At 37.4% G+C, this 21,154-nt stretch overlaps 1 protein-coding gene across 1 annotated transcript in view; it reads right to left on the bottom strand.

The window, feature by feature from the left end:
- Nucleotides 1-5,771: 5,771 nt before the first annotated feature.
- LOC104413622 (protein kinase C epsilon type) overlaps nucleotides 5,772-21,154 on the bottom strand; it is a 48,448-nt gene continuing 33,065 nt past the window's right edge. The window contains exon 5 of the mRNA XM_010024672.1: nucleotides 5,772-6,204. Within this exon, the coding sequence (XP_010022974.1) occupies nucleotides 6,058-6,204 (147 nt within the window). The 3' untranslated portion in view covers nucleotides 5,772-6,057. The remainder of the gene's footprint in view (nucleotides 6,205-21,154) is intronic.

Here is a 21,154-nt window from a genome sequence, read left to right as displayed (position 1 = left end):
GTGAACGCAATGCTCAATTCGGTTCTCAATCCAGTGCTCAAATCAGCAATAGACTTAAGGTCACTGACTTTCTTCCTAACTGATTTTTTTTCAAGGATTAAACATCTGTGTACAAATGTGCAAGTTCTTTAATGCTTTTCCAAATTTTGGACAGTCTTGCATAATCATTTCACAATATTTATAGTGGCAGCTTGTGCCTCAGGCTGCTGCTTTTATCTCCTGCTTCCACAGCAATGATGAGGTACAAGGAAAGATGGAGTGGTAACTATTTTGGCACATAAATAGATTTTCCCAATGTGCTAAGAAAATCTTATCTTTCTCCCCTTCATTGTAGCTAATGTGTCAAAAAAAGGGGTATTCAAGAACACAGTAAGAGCCTGTAGTGATAGGAGTGGAACAGAGCATGTCCTTTATCTTGATTTTGGAAAAATACTTGTTGCATGCAATGTTCTAATAAGCAAGCTAGGGAAAAATAATCTAAACATAGTTATATATAGCAGTTATGAAAGCAGTAGGAAAACCATACTGAGAAGGTAATCATCAAAGTCTTACTGCTAAAATGGAAACCTGCACTGAGGAAGCATTTTGCACTGCTTAAATTCCTGTTTAACGTGTTTTCTTTATGTCCTAGACAGAACCTATCCTCCTTATGACTGGAGAATCTGAAAGAAAGCATGCATATTACATTTGCAACTGACACTAATCTGGGAAAGTCTGTGAAATAACTGAGAACAAACTCGAATTAAGAAAAACATGTAAAAATGTAACAGAAAACAACTCAGAACACAGTAGTCATTGTAATAATCCATGTTGCATCCACATACTGAATATTACATGTAATTCTACTCCCCATCTTCCAAAGGGATACAGTAGAACTAGAAAAGGTTCATAGAAAGTTGACAGTGACCAAAAACATTGGATGTGCCTTTATGAAGCCTTTTACAGACAGGGTAAACTTTTCAGTCTGAAAAAGAACTGGCTGAGGAAGGATGTATCAGTGGCAGAAAAAAGGTGAATAGCAAATGTTTGTTTTTCCTCTTTCAAAGAAAGACCCAAGCAATATAAAATGGAATTATGGCTTGGTCAAAATAAACAAAAGGAAATAATTTTTAACATAATGATTAGTTGAGCTGTGTAGCTCTTTCCCACAAAAAGCTGACATTGTTCAAAACTCGACTGATTAAAAGAAAGTTAATTCAGAGATATCAAATATAACAAAGACCATCTACTTCATAACATCATGGAGTCAAACTGCTGCAGGCAGAATACTATCTCGTGCTTTCTTGTTCTCAGATTTTTTTCACAGGCATTTTCTATTTCTTAGACTTTTATACTGCTATAGCTACCAACAAAGCTGACTTCTTGATTTCTAATCAGTGTATATTACTGCTTAAGCTACTGACCATTGCCAAGAGCAGGATACCTGACCTGAGTGATGTCTGGTTTGACCCCGTATAGCTGCTCCCACTTTTGGTTAAATGAATACCTTATTTATGTTACTCAGATGAACAGTTTCTTGTTCCTATAAGAGGTCCACTCCAATCTAACTTATCCTCATTTTCTCCTCATGCCTGGGAGGAAGCATATTCACCCCATGTATTTTTAACTAAAGATGAAGACCCAAGCTGAATTTCTGTAGCTTCTTTGAGTTAGGATACATCCACCTATTCAATGCTTCAATTCACTATTGGATAATTATTCTGACTTTGTTCAGTTTGTCCAGGTGCTTATCAAGTTGATTTACTCATGTACCTGACCAGACTACTAAGAGGCTAAAACCATTTTTGACTGTAAAGAGATCTAACATCCCCTGTTTGGAAGGCCACAGAAGCAGACAGATTCATGCCGAGACTCTCTCCCTGAACTTTTAGTACCACATTTACAGCATGGACAGTCAATGAGACTGCAACTCATTCCTCTTCAAAAGATGCTGTCTTCCCAAATTTTGCAGTCCAGCAGCAAGGATAAAAACTCTTCTTAATAGACATCAGTTACAGCATTATGAGAAAACATGATATGGATTGATGTATTTGGAGACCAATGACACTTACTGTTTGTAAGGTGACAGTTAAGTTTTCATATGCTTTTAAGGTTGCAAAACATATCCAGAAAATCAGGATGTTACATAGTTGTTTAACTGGTAAAATCTGTGTGACAAAGCTTATGCTAATGTTGTCAACACACAAGATTTGGAATATGCTCATAGGCACCAAACATGTTCAGTGACTTCAAGAAGACTCAGCATGAAGGAGAAAGAATGGAGGTTTATGCAAAAGTTGCAATTTGAACAAAAAACACACTTAAATTTTTTTTTTCATTTTTTTAAAGCTAGTTAGTATATCTAACTGGAATTATTGTTAATGGGCATTACTGCCAGAGTATCCTCATAGCTGATCTACTGAAACAGAAGCTAAGAATTTTAAACCATGAAAATGGAAGGTACTTAAGGTGCAAACTGAAACTCAACCAAAGTTGAAATATTTCAGACAATGTCACACTGACAGATTAAGGTAAATTAATCATTTAATAAGCAATATGACCCTAAGTAATTAAACACATGCACACTATTAATCACTCCAATCCAATTAAAGACTAAAGCAGTCTCAAGTGTTTGTACACAGATTGCTCCACTGAATTGAGTTTTAACAATGCAGCTAAGCAGAATGCTGGTATCAGTCAGAACTCAATGACCCTTATGTAGTTGGTAAGCAGAAATATCTGTGAACTCACCTGCTTGGTGTTTTTGAGGTAAATGTTACATTAACCAAAATAAATAGTGTTGACTCACTGTTACCTGTGTTTCTCTTGGAGTGTTCAGTGCTTCACAGATGAGGTTCTTGTTAGCAAATCCTTCCTTTGCAAAATGTCCACTCCTAAAAGACAAGCTCATGGTATTTTGTATAACATGTAACAGGAAAAATATTCATCCTTCATCTCTCTTTCTTCCTCATTACGAAATACTCAGGAAAACTTTGGGGAAAAAAATAAGATTTAACATCATTGTATTTATTAGGTTCCGAAACAATACACATTCACATCCTTTTGAATACAGTACATTTGGCACAGTAATAATGTTTACGATGAAATAACACTAATGAATGGCAAGAGATTCAAATTACATCCATAAGGAAAAAATTCTGTACAAATAAATCCTCACAATAAAAAAAAACCCTACCCCCAACTGAATGCATTTTATATTTAGCCAGAACTATTCCACACATAATTTAAAAAGAGGTAATTTTTAAGCCTTTTTTGGAGAGAATTACTTTTCACCCTATAGAGAAAAATGTGTTTTAATTTTTTAATAAAGTCTATTTGGGAGGAAAAATGAGAAACAATGGATTCTTTATAATTATTATTATTATTAATAATCTTTTTGGCATTTTGCACTCATTTTACAAAGAAGGAACAGGAAAGATTTTACAGAACAGGCAGAAATGTAACAGAATTGCCATTTTTAAGAATTATCTTTAAAAAAATGTTCAAGGTAACAGACAAACCTTCTGATGTAAACCCAATGCAGAGGATCTATTTATATTGAAGAAATACCTGCCCATGCAAAAGTTTTGATCTCCTTCACTTTTCTCTTAGCATCCTACCAAACACTGCAGGTGCTGAGGCCTCTTCCAATATAAATGTTTGCTAATTATCTTCATCTTAGTAACAGGAATACAGACTACACAGCTTGCTTACAAAAGACTTATGGGACGCTTTTATTCCTTCAAAATAAACGTTCAGAATTTTATGTAAAGGCCTCTTGTTTTACAAACAGTAGTGCACTATCTGATAACTTGTCTTCCTGGCCAGTCTACTCACCCATGGAAAAGAATGCTTTAGCATTGTGATCAGTTCTTGCCTGGATGTCAAAAGCTAACCGTGATGGGAAATAAACAGAGCCAGTGGCGAGACAGAAATTGATGGGCAGTTCTGCAATATATTTCTAAAAGAGAAAGAAATTTAAATATTGAGATGATGCAATCATTAAGATGTTTCTGTGCTGGTACTCAGCTCCAGAAGCTAGTCTTTTCCCAGTACAAAAGATTACTGAAGATAAATTAAATTAAACTAAAGGCTTGATCCATTATTACACCTGTAGGCCAGACAACACATTAATTGATATATCATAATATTTAATATTTTGAAATCATCATAAGAATATATATAATAATTACACCTGAGTTTTAAAAACAAAACAAAATGGAACTGAATGTTGTCATCAGTAACAGGCTATAAGCAGCCAGACGCAAAACTGACACAAACTACGTCATCTGCTTGAGACCCAGATTATCTCTTAAAGCCAATGATTCACACTTCGTCCACCAAGATTTGTAACATTCCTTTCTCTTTCTGAGCTCTATCATGTCATAATAGAGTTGAAGAGAACTATACAAGAGATTTAGTATAGCTTAATATATGTCTACATCTTTTATAACAAAAACCTCATCTCTCTGACAGTAACTTGAACCAATACACATACAAGAGTATTGCACATGGACATTATTATAATTATTCTTTCATAGACTAACATTTTAATAGTATGCCTGAACATGCAGCAGTTGATACCTCTATATTCAATGAATTCCACAGGCCTTGCAGCAAACACTATATACAAAATCTCACCTGTACAAAAGGCAAAAAAGCTTCTTTAGTGCCACTTTGCCAATCACAAGTATATATATTTTTGTGCAGCTGGAAATCCATGTGCAACAATTAAAATGGATTCCAATGACCGCTCACTCAGTCCAGTAAAATATATAATAAAATGACCTCAGCGATACATGTACACAAAAAAAAAAAAAGAACAAACCAAACCACAGGGTACTCCTGGAAATATAAGTACATAACACTGTTAGCGTATCTACAGGAGGTAACTTCACATCAGTAATATTGTCCACATGAGTTACCATTTCAATTCATACACAAAAAAATTCAATTTACAACTTTCAATAATGTCAGTTTGTGAATGTTTGATCTTCAATTTTTTACCACACTTCCACATAATGCACGTGTAGCCTTATTTTGTGTCTTCTAAAAGCAGATTTCTCTTTAGATATTAAACATAAAAAACAAACACAGTAGTATAATGGTTTTGTAAAAGTGTGCAAAAGTAACACACTGCTGAGAAAATAAATATAAATAAGAAAGTATCAGCTTAACTACAATGGAAAAGGCAAATTTATAATGTTTATAATTAATTTTTATTTAAAATTAACTGTAAACATTTGCAAGCTTGCCATCACATCAATGGTTCATTTAAATGGATATTAAATTTGGTAACATGGATAGTACATCCAATTGCCTGAAAAACTGTAAAATACCTATATATAGCTATGTTAAAGCACTATAGGCTTTTTATTCTTTAGCCCTTTAATAACTATCCATATAATATCTGTTTCTTGCTTCAAATAAAGTTTCAGTTATCTTTGTGACTCTTCTTATTCCTAAGAGTTTTCCATAAATTGTATGAGGAATTTAATCAAAAGCCATAATTGTGCTTCTATTTCTGGACAGCTTTATTTTAAGTTTGTACCTCACCACAATAAACTCACAGTCGAGGATTACACCTCCACGAAGGCAGACTTCCTTGCTTACCAAAGGGTAACGTATTACTTATTTGTTCCACCTCTGGGTACAGATCTCCCCATAACCACCAGTGCAGACGAAACAGCTCTCACCTTTCTTAGCTTAAATACATGTGTGATTACAGAATGTGATCTGCTAAATCACTTTTAATAGCATGGCTTCATTTTCCATGGAAAGGATGCAATTTTGTCCTCTGGGGAGATCTTAGGAATAAAAGAAAAGTTGCAAACATACGGCAGTGTGTTACATCTACAATTTCTGATACAAAATTATTTTGCATTGCTTTGTGAGACAGAAATTAAGAGTGCTTTCAGGTCAGAAGATTAAAGGAAAAAAACCAATAAATATATATTTTAATTGGGGATATGGGCTCAGGGTAAGAGAAGTAGTTCTTGATCTACTGAGTCTCAGTAATTTGACGATCTCTTCAGAATCACTTCTTGCAGCATCATTCATCTGTCAGCCTAACGTTGTTTATGGCAGTAGCTCCTCTCCAAAATAAGAGAACCCTTTAAATTCTTCTTGATTGATTTGTTTTATAATTGTCTCATCCACTAGCGTTAATACTGGTTCTTCTCGTGTAAAGTCTTGATCAAAGTTATTTACATCCCTTTTGGTTTTCTGAGAAGAAAAATACAAATAAGGTGAATGGTAAAACAGCACAGCAAAGTAAGAGGTGCTCTCCCTCCTCTCCATCCCCCCTGAAAGGCTGAATTTTCTGGAATGATTGAAATAAAAGAGGAGCTGCTTCACACAAAGAATAACAGACATATGAGAGAAGCTACAGGAGCAAGTACTATAAATGAGTTCAGGAGAGGCCACAGAAGCAGTACTATAAATGAGTTCCCAGAGAATCGCGGGTCCCTGACAGGCGGAGGAATAGCAGTATGATGATAAAGCAGGAAGCTGAGATTAGTATTAGTTTAAAAAAGGCTTTGGCATAGTAGGTGGTACGGCTGTTTCCTTTTAGATTTGAACATAATGATATCTCATTTCAGAGGCACTGATTTAATTGATTTCCCCACAATATAGCCTACTGTTGCAACTCAAGTTAACTATTTCTTTATATCTGACTACACCCAGCTTTAAAAACAGATACAGACCTCGCAACATCTCTGTCCAAAATCTTTGAGCTCCACAGTGACAACCCAGAATTCCTAATGCAGATGAATGTCGTTCATAGCACCATGGCAAAGTGTGAAAGTCTGGCTCCAGAAAAATCCACCTCAGAACTCTTCTTTATTTCAATGGCATCAAGATTTCCCCATTCAAGTCTAAAGCACCTCGCTCTTTCAGCAAAGTTAGGCCAACAAAGTGCAACTGTACGTGTTCTAATTGGGATAAGATGTATGAACTAGAGACAGCCTTGGGGAGGCCAATACATCCTTAAAGTACTCACAACAGACTATCTGTGACTACTTCCATGTAAAACACCTTAAGGCTAAAGGGACAATGACCATGCTGACATGACTCAGCATGGTCATTCCCTTGATACTGGCGTTGTTCATGTTTTCCATGTCCACAGCATATTTCAGGCATGTACAGGTTGAGGGAATTGGAGCAAGTGTTTTCCTTTACACTGTCTCTTTTCTTTGTTTCATGAAATCTAAGTTACCTGAGTGACACTTTATGGAAGCACACTGACACACCGAAAACTAGCTTTGTGTCCATTCTGTACATGTCTGAGATTAAGATGATACCAGAAATAAAATAGTTATTTGACTTGCAAAGTAAAATGATAAAGCTATAGATTGATACACTGTAAATTACATTAATGTATTCCAAATAGGATATATGTCTTCTTTCAAGGTGGGTAAATATTCCTATAAAATACATATAAAAATGTATTTTCTTCATCAACTCTATATGTATGTTTATATTGTTACATTTTAATTACTTTGTACATAAAGACCAGACATGAACTGTATGTATACTCTGAACTGCACAAAGTGTGAGCGTCATAGCTTTGGGCTTTATGTTTTTTCCTAGTCATTTGGGCAAATATTGCAAAATCAGAAAGGTATCCCATATGAATTTCTAAATGCATTACCTTGCAACTATGTCTACATTCCTTTTGTTCCCCATGTCCTACTGTAGTATTTTCACACACTCATGCAATGAATTTGTTACAGAAATAGCCACTGAAGCAGGAGGATGTAAGTGAATACTTGTAGAAAGCAGAATCAAATTCAGAACTGTAATAATGTGCAAGAGAAATGTGACTACACTCACACTTTAACCATCAGCTATCCAGGGCAAATAAGCTCTGGACTAGCTGAAAAGAAACACAATATGTATTATTTACAGGTTTTTATACTTTTTCATTTGTGAAAAGTGTCATTTCCATGCTGAAGCTAAAAGAATAAGATGATAAATACCTTTAAGACTAGCAGGGACAATTAATTCCCAATAGCTACTTTTTCCATAGAACCACCACTAAGATTTGTGAAGGTTTTACATGAAAAAGTGCAGGTGAGTACATCTGAAAAACTGTCCCAACATCGGTGTACCTAAATCTTATTGATTAATTGTACTTCCAGTAGAACCTGGAATCTCAAACATTTCTCAAACAACAACCAAAGGTGTTTACTTAGATTGAGAAGCCTATCATGTCTTAAAATATGCCTTCAAGACCGAAGAAAGACATAGAAATTTCTGCTTTCTTAGATTTATAAACAATTCCATGTCTTTTTGGCAGCATATATTTAAATCACCCAATTTATTAACAGGACAAGTATGGAGCAATCTAAGACTGCAAGGATACACTTTGATGAAGTGAGACTAAATAAATCACAGGGAACAAAAGTAAGCAGATTAAGCCATACAAGACAAAAGGTAGAGTTCATAACAAGCGCTTCTTTTCAACAGAAAGCTTTATTTGAGAAACCCTCCTTAGCAACTTTGGCACTTTCTTCCTGAAGCTATGACTATTTTGCAAGGCCCCATCTGCTAAGATGAAACAGGTCTGGCCACATTTCTGGTCCTATTGCTATTTTAATGCACTTGCACTGTGAATACTCTATAGGTCAACAGCATGAACCAATATATAGTTGCAGCATGAGGGCTCAGGATGAAGGTATGAAGGGCTGTGGCTGTCTCCTAGCAGAGGAGCTGAGAAAAGAAAGAAGTTCTGCAAGGTAAGGAGAATATATGAAGGAAAGAGAGTGCAGCTATTATCCAATTTTGAAACATCAAAAAAATCATGAAGAAAAAAGGAAAAATATTTAGATTGCCTGGCAGTAATTAAATGGGTGGAATTCTGTTTATTTAGCCTGCAGCTCCTGAGACTTTGGAACATGTATTTTTTAACTTTTTTTCCAAGTAAGACTTTTCAATTTCAGATGACTTAAGAACCTGAGGTTATTACGAAAAAAAGAACTGCCAAACCCACAGCTGTCCACTGAAACACACAGAAATTCAATTAGGTTGCAGATGCTACCTTCTCTCTAGATTACCCAAACACCTTGTGTTCGTCATGCATCAATGTTACTTGAGAGCAGGGGCACAGCAGCTACCCAAGAGCTTCCAATAATAGGTGCCAAATTCCACACTGCACTGAAACTGCTCTACTGCAGGCAGCCTGTGGGCAGTCTGTCTCTGTCTGACAAAGAGCACCAGCAGTGCCACAGCACTTGTAATGACTAAAAATGACATAACTTCAAATCTACATCTAATCTGAGAGATGGTTTCTCCACCAGCAGGCTATCTCTGACAAAGAGAAGGAATACTGACTCACTAACTCTTATGCAGGAAACGTGCTGGCTAGCTGATGCAGTGTGATTGCTTCATAGGTCTCCCATCTGAACATTGACCAACTGTGACCTGCTCATCCTGGGAGACATGGTGGACTTGCTTCATGTAGGTGACATAATCTGATTAGATGCAGCACTTTACAGGAATAGAACCACTTGAATTAATAAATATCAACATGACCTACTACCCATCAAGGATGACAATTTTTCAGTCAAAGTCATGTTTCATTCTATTCAAAGACAACCACTTCTGTTTGAAGACCTAAAGATATTGTAAATTTTAAAAGACTACCTCTTCATAAAACACCATTTAACCAGCTTTCCTAGTTGGTCCACAGAACTTTGGATAAAGGGATGGTTTTATGAGTCAAAATGTTGTTTATTTTTTTGTTAAATCTCTTCACATAATTACTAGAAGATTAAAAGGAACTTCATATGCTGTTAGTAGCCACACATGGAACAGTGTTTTTCTGAACTGGTTTTATTTTCACTACCATTTCAAGAAAAAATTAATTTTCTACCAGCAGTCACAGACTCGAGCTTAAAAAAAACCCTCCGAAACATGCTTAATAATCTTTCCAGTGTCAAGGATTACCAACCTTGTCTGTTAATGATTACTAAATGACACTGTATGAATTGCAACAGTGAAAAAAGAAATCTAAGTTGATGTTCTTATCACTGAAAATACATTAAGAAAGTTAGAACTTGCCATTCCTTCCATAAATCACATGAACCAATGTGAGCGACAGGGGTCTTTGATATTGAAAAGCCACAGAAATTCTTGCAAGAGGGCACCTGATAGAGGGTGTTCCAAACCAGAGAACTCAGCAAAGCTTGGGCACCTCATCAGCTGTGCCATGAGGCCAAGAGGTTTGCTGCACTCTCTTCTGCCTAATAAGGATTAAATTAATTCCCCATCTCAGAGGCATCTCTATCTACTCCATTATTTATTTCCATTTAATTTGAAGAAAAACACCAAAACTCTTTAAAGTCCTTTGCAAACCCAAAATATATGCAAAGCTCATCCATGATTTTCACAGTTTGAGATACTGTCAGCACAGAAATGTAGATGCAGATCGGCCTTTCTATGTCACTAAGTGAAACATCTTTAACTTTACTCCACTGCAATTTTCTGACAACAGCAGTGCTTGTTGCCTCTTCATGTATTTTCAAGCCCATAGTGAAATCCTGGAGTTTATCATTCATTTGGGGAGCTTCACCAGAGAACCCTTCCAGTGCAGCACCCGCCTTTATCAGCAGCACATCAAATATGTGACAGGCAGATTAAATCTGAGCATCTTGTGGTGTACAGCTACAAGGGCACTGGACAGCAGTGCAGCAGGAACAGGATGTGCAGCAGAAGTTGCACCTTCTCATATGTATTACACAGTATAATTTAATTTCATCCAGAATTGTGCTTCAGTAGGAAATAAATGATCCCTGTGTTTGACACAGTATCATCAAGAACAAATTCCTAGAGCAGGATTATCAGAGTTTAAATATTTTATATTTATCTCATCACTGATAAGATTTTCAGATTAATTTGTTCAAGACAAATGGAAACTCATGACATCAGACAAACTGGTTTGAAGCACCCGGTTATGTGGCTAACTTAACGTATCACTGTGCCCTCATTCACCTCTCTTTATTCTGATAACAAAAAATGCAGCAAAGGCAGAGATCACTTTGCACCAGTGACTGGATCTCTCTTCACAAAGGTGTAGGAGTTTCTAAAAAGTTGAGACCAACTGTAGTAAGCACTCATTTTTGCACATAACTTATTCTATATGTACAGAATACTGTGAGAAAAGCATTATTTCAGGCCTGTCTTTCCATTTATCCTTGCGATGCCTCTTCACGGTATTTGCACACCTTGAGAATCTGTATCAGAATTAGAAGTATTGCCCAGAATGTCTTATTTCAGAAGATGTGCAATACATATTATCAGAATAACTTAGAAGTTATTACTTTTTTTTCCCAGCATGTTAATTGCTCTATTCACACATGGAAGAGTTACAACAGATCAGCCATGAGCTGAAGGTTATGATGATAAAAGAGTTTTGAATCCAAGTAGTTTTTACAAGTATACCAACATTCATTATTTCCTAGAAGGTGAGATTTTACACTCCTAGATTATCCTTTCATTAGATGTAAAGGGCACCAAATTAAGAGAAAGAGTGGAAAAAAGCCCCATTCAATAAAGATGTTACTAGATAGTGAAACAGTTGGCATGAAAAGCATGCCAATTTAGGCAGTCTACAATTTAATCTGTCATGGAAATACACACATATTTAATAAACACTAAGCTAGTTCACAGAACTATGAATTTAAAAAGGGATCATTTGTGACCCAGTAAATTGAAACCACCTTTATACTGAAACAGTATGTATCTTTCCTAAGGGAAATGGGTCAAGTAGGAAGGAAGAATAACCTAAACAACTAAGGGGTACAAATATTTAATGACTACATGGCCAGGATGGCAGCCTTAGTGTTTCACTTTTGCACAGCCTTTCTCCTATCCTACACCCCAAAACTGCCACAACAAAACAAACAGCAAGGCAAACAAAATCAAAGTTCTGCAGGTTCACTGACAATCTCCCTGTGTCCTCAGCCTGGACAATGAGCCTTGCCCAGAAGAATGTGCTGTGAAATTGTTGTCTCCTACGGCCTTACTTGGTTATGGTTTTAACATGAACGAGTACACAGCACTAAAGCTATATATATCAAACCTGCTTTGTTCACAGCCTGATTGCTAAACCACAACAGTTATTTCTGTGTAAAACACTGATGGTGATAGATTTCACAGGAGCTGCAGTGGAGGTCAGAATGACAGTTTCCCACCTAGTTACTCCTTTTCCCTTAAGATGCATCTTGTTCACCTTACCAGGGCTTGCTTCCATTAGGACTTAATCATGTTATAACCACTGCACATAAGCTATGCTATGGTAGGATATATGGATATTTTAGGGTGCAAAAAACTGCCAACATCAAAAATGTGGGGGGGAAAAAAAGTCTCAAAGAGTGTCAACATCTGAATTTCTACACAGTATTTTTCCATTAGTGTAGGTTTCTTCGAGAGTTTAACTACATGGGAAACAATTTTATATGTCTTCTTGGGGCTGGGAGGAAATACTAAAAGAGAAAGTAATGGAATAATCCTATCATAATACCCTTCATGTGCACAAAGCAATTCCTACTGTAATTTTATGATCCACATAAAGCACAAATTTTATATGTGTGCCTCTCCAATTCACATTATATCAGCAAGCCTCCATTGACATCCTCAACTGCTCCAAGGTCATGATCACCAATGTTCCCTCTTACATCCTGGCACACATCCAAGATTAGCCCATTTTCAGTTGTGTTCTGCATTTTACCCATGGTTGTTGCAGCAGGTAGAGGAGTCAGGGCTGGTGCACCTGCAACATTCTAAACCACCTGCTGGTGAGTCCTTAAATACATGGGTAGATATGTAGCACTTTGGCACAAAGGACTGGCTATACTCAGGAAATGCAGTTGACTTGAAAGGAAAAGAAAGAAGTGATGCAGGACAGTTGGGAAGTCTAGGGTACAATGTCCCTCGAATTCCAGTGGCTTCAGGAAACATCCCATAAATCACTGAAAAATTACCCAAATGCAGATAGCCTAGCAGTGCACTGAGATATCTAACCAGGTGTAGTCTGCAAAAGATCATTAGATTTACTTTGCTTTCCATTCTTTAAGTGATCACAAAGAGAAAGAATAAATTAAGGAGACTGATCCTAGTGAATAGATGAATGATGTAACAAAATAGTTCAAGACTCATAACATACATCCTGTATAAATACGTATCCTGAATACTGACATGTATCCTGAATAAATACTGTATCCTGAATAAATACTGACTTTCCAATGTTTTATTCTGCCAGCAGTCACCTATCCCAATTTCTGAATATGTTATGAAATGATATATACATATATATAGCAGGATCCTGTGATTCTGAGCCCCTCCTCTATTGAGAAGGCATAGACATGTATTGTGACACTGGGTGCAAGGAAACACCACAGCAAAGAAGCGCCACAGGTAACAGCCAGCATGTACAGTGGGAGCATAATTCCAAGACTCAGCACACAGAATGGTTTGTACTACAGGCTGTAGAGTGGGAATACTACAGAGTTTTTGGCAAGACTGCCTTCTTCAAAACATTTCAGGAAACTCATGCTCTTTGACGATGATCTCTAGCTCATTAAAAATAAAGCTTTTAGTTTGACATGGATGATGCATGTGTCAGGCTTTCATACAGAGAAATGGCACAGCAGATCTCACTTTATACAAATGAGAAAGCTACAGAGTGATGGTTTAATTTTAAGACTACCGAATTGTTAGAGAGCATATTTTGAACTCTAATGATTATTTTTAAGCCTTTGCAAAGACAGATTAAAATAAAGATATATGTGACTTTTAAGGAAGCTGCTGAAGCTGTGTTTTGTTTTGGGGTTTTGTTTTGTTATTTTGTCAAAATTTTTTTTTTTAAACTAATGCACATACTTACACAAATTACAGACTGAAAAAACAAGGCATTGCACAATTACACATGAATACCTACTACTTCTGCATCTCAATATATCTTTCCACCTTTCCTCAGGCACTGGAACTGCTTTTTTGGAACACAGTTTTACTAGAAGAGCACAGCAAGACATAGGAGTTTGTAGTGACACAGGTTCTATTCTTGGTTCTACAACTGCTCCGCTTTGAGCTTGAGCAATTTTCCCCTCACTATGCATCTAATTTTCTTCCTGTTTTTGTTCTCCTATACATAGATTGTGATCTCTCTATCATTATCTATGATCTCTTGATTGTCTCTCACTTAAATGGCCTTTTGCACAGTGGAAATCTCATCTTGCTGGGAACTGGAGCTTACTGCAGACCTGAGGGCACAAATTCAATTTCTCTTTCTTCTTGTTTTTGTCAAATATTAACACAATCCTTCAGAGAGTCATGGGCAGTCATCATCTTCAACTCCTTCTTTTCCATACTCCATAATTAAGTAAAGGGAATCGTTCTGTAGGTACTTTGCAAGCATGAATATGGCATGCAAGTCAAGGAACAAGATCTCCACTTAAAGTTCTTCATAAATACCTGGACTGGGTGTTTCTCTTATCCCACATAATTTAGGCATATGACTCCTGAAGCATGCTGTTGAGAGGCCCAGCGTTGAGAGTACAAGGTCTGTGCTTCCACAGTAACAAAATCCCTTGTAACAGCACAGCAGCATAACAACAGGAAAGGAGCAGTTAATGAAGTGCTAGGAATCCTTATCATTTAAAGATGCCTTCCCTGTCCTGCTACTGAAGATAAGTGTCTACACATTAGCTGCTTTAGTCCACCATCTGCATGTCAGTGCATATGTCAAAGGAATTAAGTCTTGCACTAGTATGCTGAGCTGTGAATCATACGTTGACAGACTTCTGCTGCCTGTTCGGATGAACATCCTGGTAAGACACTGTTTTAAACTTTACACTCACATTAGCACAGAATACTGCTAATATAAAAGGTTCTGCACGAGAAATAAACACAAAGCTAAAGCTCTTCACTGGACTCCAGCTGTGAATGGGACTAGTCATGGACTATCAGCCTTTGACAAGACTGCTTTTTTTTTTTTCTGATAAATTCCTCTCCACTGTCTGATAAAGAGCCAGATGTTACTGCTTCTTAAGTCACCTGGTGTTTTGCCACTGGCTTTTAATGACATCAGAAACAAGCCCAACCCAGGAATATTATTTATTATCTACATTAATATAAAAATATTTCTGTTTGAACACTTAAGAATGTACTCTAAGTAACTAGAGTAAAGCACTTGGTGCTTTACTTTCTGAAAATAGCACTGGAGATTAAACCAGCCAAAAGTGAAACAGAATTTGTCTTATTCTGAGGAAACTCAAAAGGAAAGCAGGAACACTCTGACTGCTTATCACTCCATCCCAGTGGGCACCACTTAACAATGTACATTTAACACATGGTTAAATGAATCTAATTATTTGGTATGAAAAGATTTTATACAAGACCAGGACTCAAGAAAACCAAACAAATACTGCTGGATCCCCAGTACAGAATCAAAAGAGGCATAATGAAAATTGTTTAACTTCTAAATATTTGGGAACCTGGAGTGCTGGGAAGAAGCTTTCAAACTTCTGTAGTTCTAGTGTTGTGGTAATCACAGCTAAATACAGCTGCTGCAGGCATGGACACAGAAGAGAATAAAACCAAGAAAGAAGACTAACCAAATAAGCAAATTTGGGGAAAACAGAACCTTGTTCATCCAAACAATAAACATTGAAATCCCTTAAAAATATCAGTTTACTTTCTCTTTATTTCTCTAAGTTGTGATACAAGCTGCACATAAGGTCCTTGAAAGCTATATACTTACAGTCTGGGAAAATGTAGTGGTTATACAAAGTGCCAAGCTAGTCGAAGCTCTGTAAACCAAGGAAACTTAGTTGAGGGAAGAGGCAGAAGTGTTACGGACTTCTCTGCCCTGCCCAGCCACATGCTAGTCCGACTGTTATTAGCTACACTGCAGGGAGTTACGGTACCCTTGTTCACAACTGACTACTGTAAGCTCGACTGAGATCTTTGTTGCCTGCCAATATCCAGTGCTGCTCAATCAGCACCGACCTGGGTAACACTTAACTGTTGTCAGTTTCTGCTACCAGTGTAGCAGAAATAATTTAGAAAACAGCTGACATTAAATATTCTAATTCATGATACCCTGGCAGAGGCAGTGTGTAAAAAAAGAGTTGGACTTCAACATTATGGCTGTTTCCAATAAAAAGGCTGCCCTGAAAGTCCACATCCATTTTTCTTTATTTTTTTCTAAAGGATATATGTCAACTGTTCTGAAAAACACTGATTCTTCCCTGTTTCTAAACCTTTTTTTTTTTTTTTGTACACCAGTATAATCACCACGCTGCTGCTCTCAGAAAAAAGTCCAGTGTTTTCCTATGCCTGAAATGCCTGCAGCAAGTGGGGAATACAGAAAGTGCAATGTTCAACAATGGTACATGAGGGTCTGAGGTCTCAGTATCACTCCCCAGTGTTTTGTCTAAGCAGTAACACTTCATGCAAAAGCATGCAGTATAGCCCCTTGCGTGCCCATCTGCTAAATGCTCATTGCCATGCACTGATGACTGAATGGAAATATATTATGAAACTGAAGGGACACCTCAAGGTTATTAGGCCTAAAAATGGACCTACCTTGACATTTTCCCCATATTGAAGGCCTTACCTTAAAGAGGGACATTCACACTGAAGCAAACTTGAAAAGAGAGAACATTTATACAAAAAGAAATTTACTTGGCCTGTACTTTCCTATGTTCCTTTTGGTACTACTGAATGATACTGCATTTTACAGGGCTTCTTCCCCACAGTGTAAAGGCAAAGTCATAATTCTGCATGTATGATGATACAATCCACTGTCACCAAAAAATAGAGGCGTGCCAAAAAACCCCACCAAAACAGTATCATGACTTCCCAACACGAGGTTAAAAATCCTTTATTAAGAAGGACTGTTAGCAGTCATGTATGAAAACAAATCTGAGATTATAGAACTTATGTTTCAGGCTAATATACTTGAAAGTTTTCTCCAGAAACATGGTCCCTCTTTAAGGATTCCAGCCATATTTCACAGTAACCAGACGGTTGCTGCAGCAATTGAAGCACACACCTCTCTAATTGAAGACATTTTTGGGTGCCGCTCAGTGACGCATCCACCCATGAGGCAGGTGTAGGCTCTGTCTGCTTGCCCATGCAAACAGGGCAGCTGCACGCTCCGGAGATGCTGATCTGTATTTACTATTTATTACCCAGTTTCCAAACACTGTGGGCAGCTGGCTTGTCATAAGTCATCAACAAAGGGTTGCCAAAATTTTGCCAGTTTTTAACTTATTCAGGGGAGGGGGGAAAGACAATTCCCAGTGCTCGCTGACTCCGGTTGGAACCCACAATCATTGGCTAGGACTAGAATTTTGTATTTATTATTTCATTTCAAACCTTTGCTGCAGTGCAAAACTGAAAGAGGACACATTGCTGGCATCCTTAAGTCAAGACTTAACAAGGGAGTTTAGGTTCACAAGGAAACTGCATACAGACAATGTGGCACAGATAAAGATAACTAAGGGGGGAGGGACTTTGATAATGGTTTATGATTATCTTAGAGTTACTGGAGGTGACAGAGAGGTGCAAATTACTGTAAGAAATTTGAGAGTGAGGATCAAGATGAAATCTGCTAACACTGAGGTCTGGTATAGCACAGAACACTCTTCCAAGGGAAGTGCTTACGTGTTCAATCACTGTAAAAGCCAAGCTGATCTTGAGAATTTAGTTTTTAACACTTCTCAGTCCTGTTTCTTCCCTGTCGCAGAACTTTTTGCATTAAGCATCCTGAGATTACCACAGAGTGGAACCTGAGGCATGAAAAGGTTAGGTAATGAACCCTGGATGACACCATGAGTTTCTAGAAAATCTAGTGAAAACTTACATATCTTGCAATTCCCACTTCTCTGGTTTTTGCTGCTAGAGCAACTCCTTACCCCTGAGAAGTCAGAACTGAAGAAGGAACATACAAATATTCTAAAAACATTCTCAGTGATGTAACACTAGGAATGGAAGAGGCTGCAAAACGAAGGGAGTCACATTAGATGAACCAAATGGGCTGGCAGCAGCTGCTGCTGCTCCATACTGCAAGATACAATTTTGCAAAAGACTATCTCGTTCATTCAGTTTTTAAGGCTCTTCAAGAAAGACAGCTTTTAAAATAGAAACCCAAGAAATTATGAATGCAGAGTGAAAATTAATGTATTGTTCTGTGAAAGCTGCACATTCACAGTAAATCATCGTAATGCGATTATTTTGTCAACTTCATCTCCATAAAGACACATTATGAATAGATTGCCACAGGCACTGATAAAGCCATTAGTGATGAAATTTTGGCTTAATTGCTAAAAAGAAATACGTATGGCAAACATCTGTTTTGCCAGGCTTTGTATTAGCTGCTGGCTCAGAGTTCTTCAGCTTTTTCATGTTAAGGATGTCTCAGTCAGTCTCAGACTTTCCCAGCCCTGACATTTGCAACATGGTGGATGAAAACAGCAAGTCTGTCTGTTTGCACGTGCATGTTTCAAGGGCTGACAATGAAAATTCAGCCTAAAAGGTCAAGAGTGTTCCTTTGCTGAGACCATCTTTGCTGTGCCTAACAGCTTCCTCTGTCTCATAGCTCCTCACAGCACTATGACCCGCTGTGACCAACAGTTTAAGAAATACGCTGATTTTATTGTGCTGGTCTGGTCTAACTCTACAAAACCCAAGACAAATGGTCTAACTCTACAAAAACTAAGAAGAAATCCCACAGAGGGATGAAATAAGTCTCCTATGAGGAAAGGCTGAGAGCTGGGGTTGTTCAGCCTGTAGAAAGCTCCGGGGAGACATTATTGCAGCCTTTCAATATTTAAAGGGGTCTTACAAGAAAGATGGTGACAAATGTTTTAGTAGGGTCTGTTATGACAGGACAAGGAGTAATGGTTTTAACCTGAAAGAGGGGAGATTTAGACTAGATACAAGGAAGATATTTTGTACAATAAGGGTGGTGAAACACTGGAACAGTTTGTCTGGAGAGGTTGTAGATGCCCCACCCCTAGAAACATTCAAGGTCAGATTGGATGGGGCTCTGAACACCCTGGTCTAGTTGAATGTGTTCCTGCTCACTGCAGGGGTTTAGGCTAGGTGACCTTTAAAGGTCCCTTTCTACCCTAACTATTCCATGATTCCATGATTCTATGAAATATTTGCTAATATGAGGGTACTACTGACCTTTGCTTCCCTTTCTCAAATATAAGCTTTTCCAGTAAATAACAAGTTGGGACAATATGAATTTCATCAATATACATTAATGGTGAAGGGGCAATCTGTTTCAGTCATGTTTTTAATGCATATTTTATTATTTGGTATAGGATAGACAGAATCATCCCATCATATCACTAAGCAAGATCTATCATACTTAGCACCATATCAATTACTTCAGCACAAAATTAATCTACTGCACCCTGTTTCATTAATAATATGGCAGATGCACTTTGAAAATGGAAATAACCAATTCAACCAAGGCAGGAACAAAACTACAGAAACAAAGAAAGATGAAGAGCAAAGGATCACTGAATCAAGACCTTTGTGATTCTTGAGCAATAATTAAGTTGCAAACCACAGCCTGGTCTTACAGCTACTGATTAGGCAAACATCATTCTCCAAATGGAATAAAATTTTAGGAAGAATACATGAGACAAAATGACATAGAAATAAAATGCTTCAAAGAGATTTCTGTCTCACAACAGTTGCTTTCGAGAAAAGATATGTGTCTGCACTAAAACTGTACTTATTTCTTGCATATGCAATGACATATTCATGTCTGCATTAAAAGCAGCAGGGAAGAATATGATTCAAAAACTTTCAAGACACTCTGTGAAATTCTAAGAATTAGCTTTTATGAACAGCAGAAATGATCTTCAAAAAATACTATCAAGGTCACCGGATCTTAGATGTAACAAACAGCCTCTTCATAGCTATTCAAAAGTTCACTTGATTTCTAATGTACACACCCCAGAGCTATTATTTCTTCTTTAGTAGCTTAACGTTTATAATAGCTCTGCATTACATACCTTCAATATAGTAAACCATAATGCATATAAAAGTACTAATTTTGCCACTGAAAAGCCTCTTAATTCTGGATTTATGAAAGGAAGTACTGGTAGATAACATGCATTATAATACTGGGCCCCAGTGCATTTTCACCCCTTCGCATTCTCTATTCCAAGGAATTAAGCTGGAGGAGCAGCCAAAGATCCTTCACAGTAAGTTTCAGGGCCACCAATGTGCTTCCAGACTGGTGGTTCTGTCTCTGCCTAGCACAACTGGCATGGCACTCCTGTCACTGTTTAACAACCTAAACCTCTGTCATTTCTACGAGTGCTTTACCCAGGGCACTCTTGCAAGCCTTCAGAAAACTGTTTTTCAAGGACCTTTTGGACTTCAGTAATTTTCATTCCAAGGCTGAAAACAGGGAAGAGACTTCAGGTTCCAAAACATCATTAGAATAATCAAACAATGTATAAACTAGGAGGACATGAATGGTATATTTCTGATGTAATAAGGAATATATCTGCAACCACCCTCAGCGTGAATGACATTTAAAGTCTGGCTAATAAATAGCCACGAAGTATATCTTCTAAGTGCACTTGAAAAATTCAGACTTAAGGCGGCAGAGCTGAGGAGGCATACCTGAACCATGGAGAAGCACAAGCCTTACAGTACCATGTAATACAGCTCCTCAGAAAATCTGTTATGCCAGAGAAAGGATAAAAGGTAAAAGAAAAGGAACACAGTTCTGCCAACCAAGAAACTTATGTGTTTTGGGATCAGCAGAGTAGTGAGGCAGAACTGAAGCAAGGTTTGTTTCCATGCTAGCATTATCATGATCTCCCTTGGCAGATTATTCCATTGTCTGATGGGACCTCAGTGTCTGGCCATTTTCCCTAATGACTTTACTTGCTTAGTGTCAGCATTTTGTATTGCCCGGAGCTCATTTGAACAGACCCTATGTTGTTGGGTTGGTTTGTTTGGGTTTTTTTGAGAGTGTATATGATATAGTAATTATAAAATTTCCCCCCTTAGTCATCTTATTGGTTGGTCAGAAAATAGATGAATAGCTGTGTAAATATATGCATTCTTGCATGGGCAAAATTCTGTATGTGCATGCAAAACTCAATTTGAATGCACAAATGACGATATATGC

Source organism: Nestor notabilis, unplaced genomic scaffold (assembly GCF_000696875.1).
Source record: "Nestor notabilis isolate BGI_N333 unplaced genomic scaffold, ASM69687v1 scaffold31051, whole genome shotgun sequence".
NCBI lineage: Eukaryota > Metazoa > Chordata > Aves > Psittaciformes > Psittacidae > Nestor > Nestor notabilis.
This window is presented reverse-complemented; position numbering and strand designations above follow the sequence as displayed.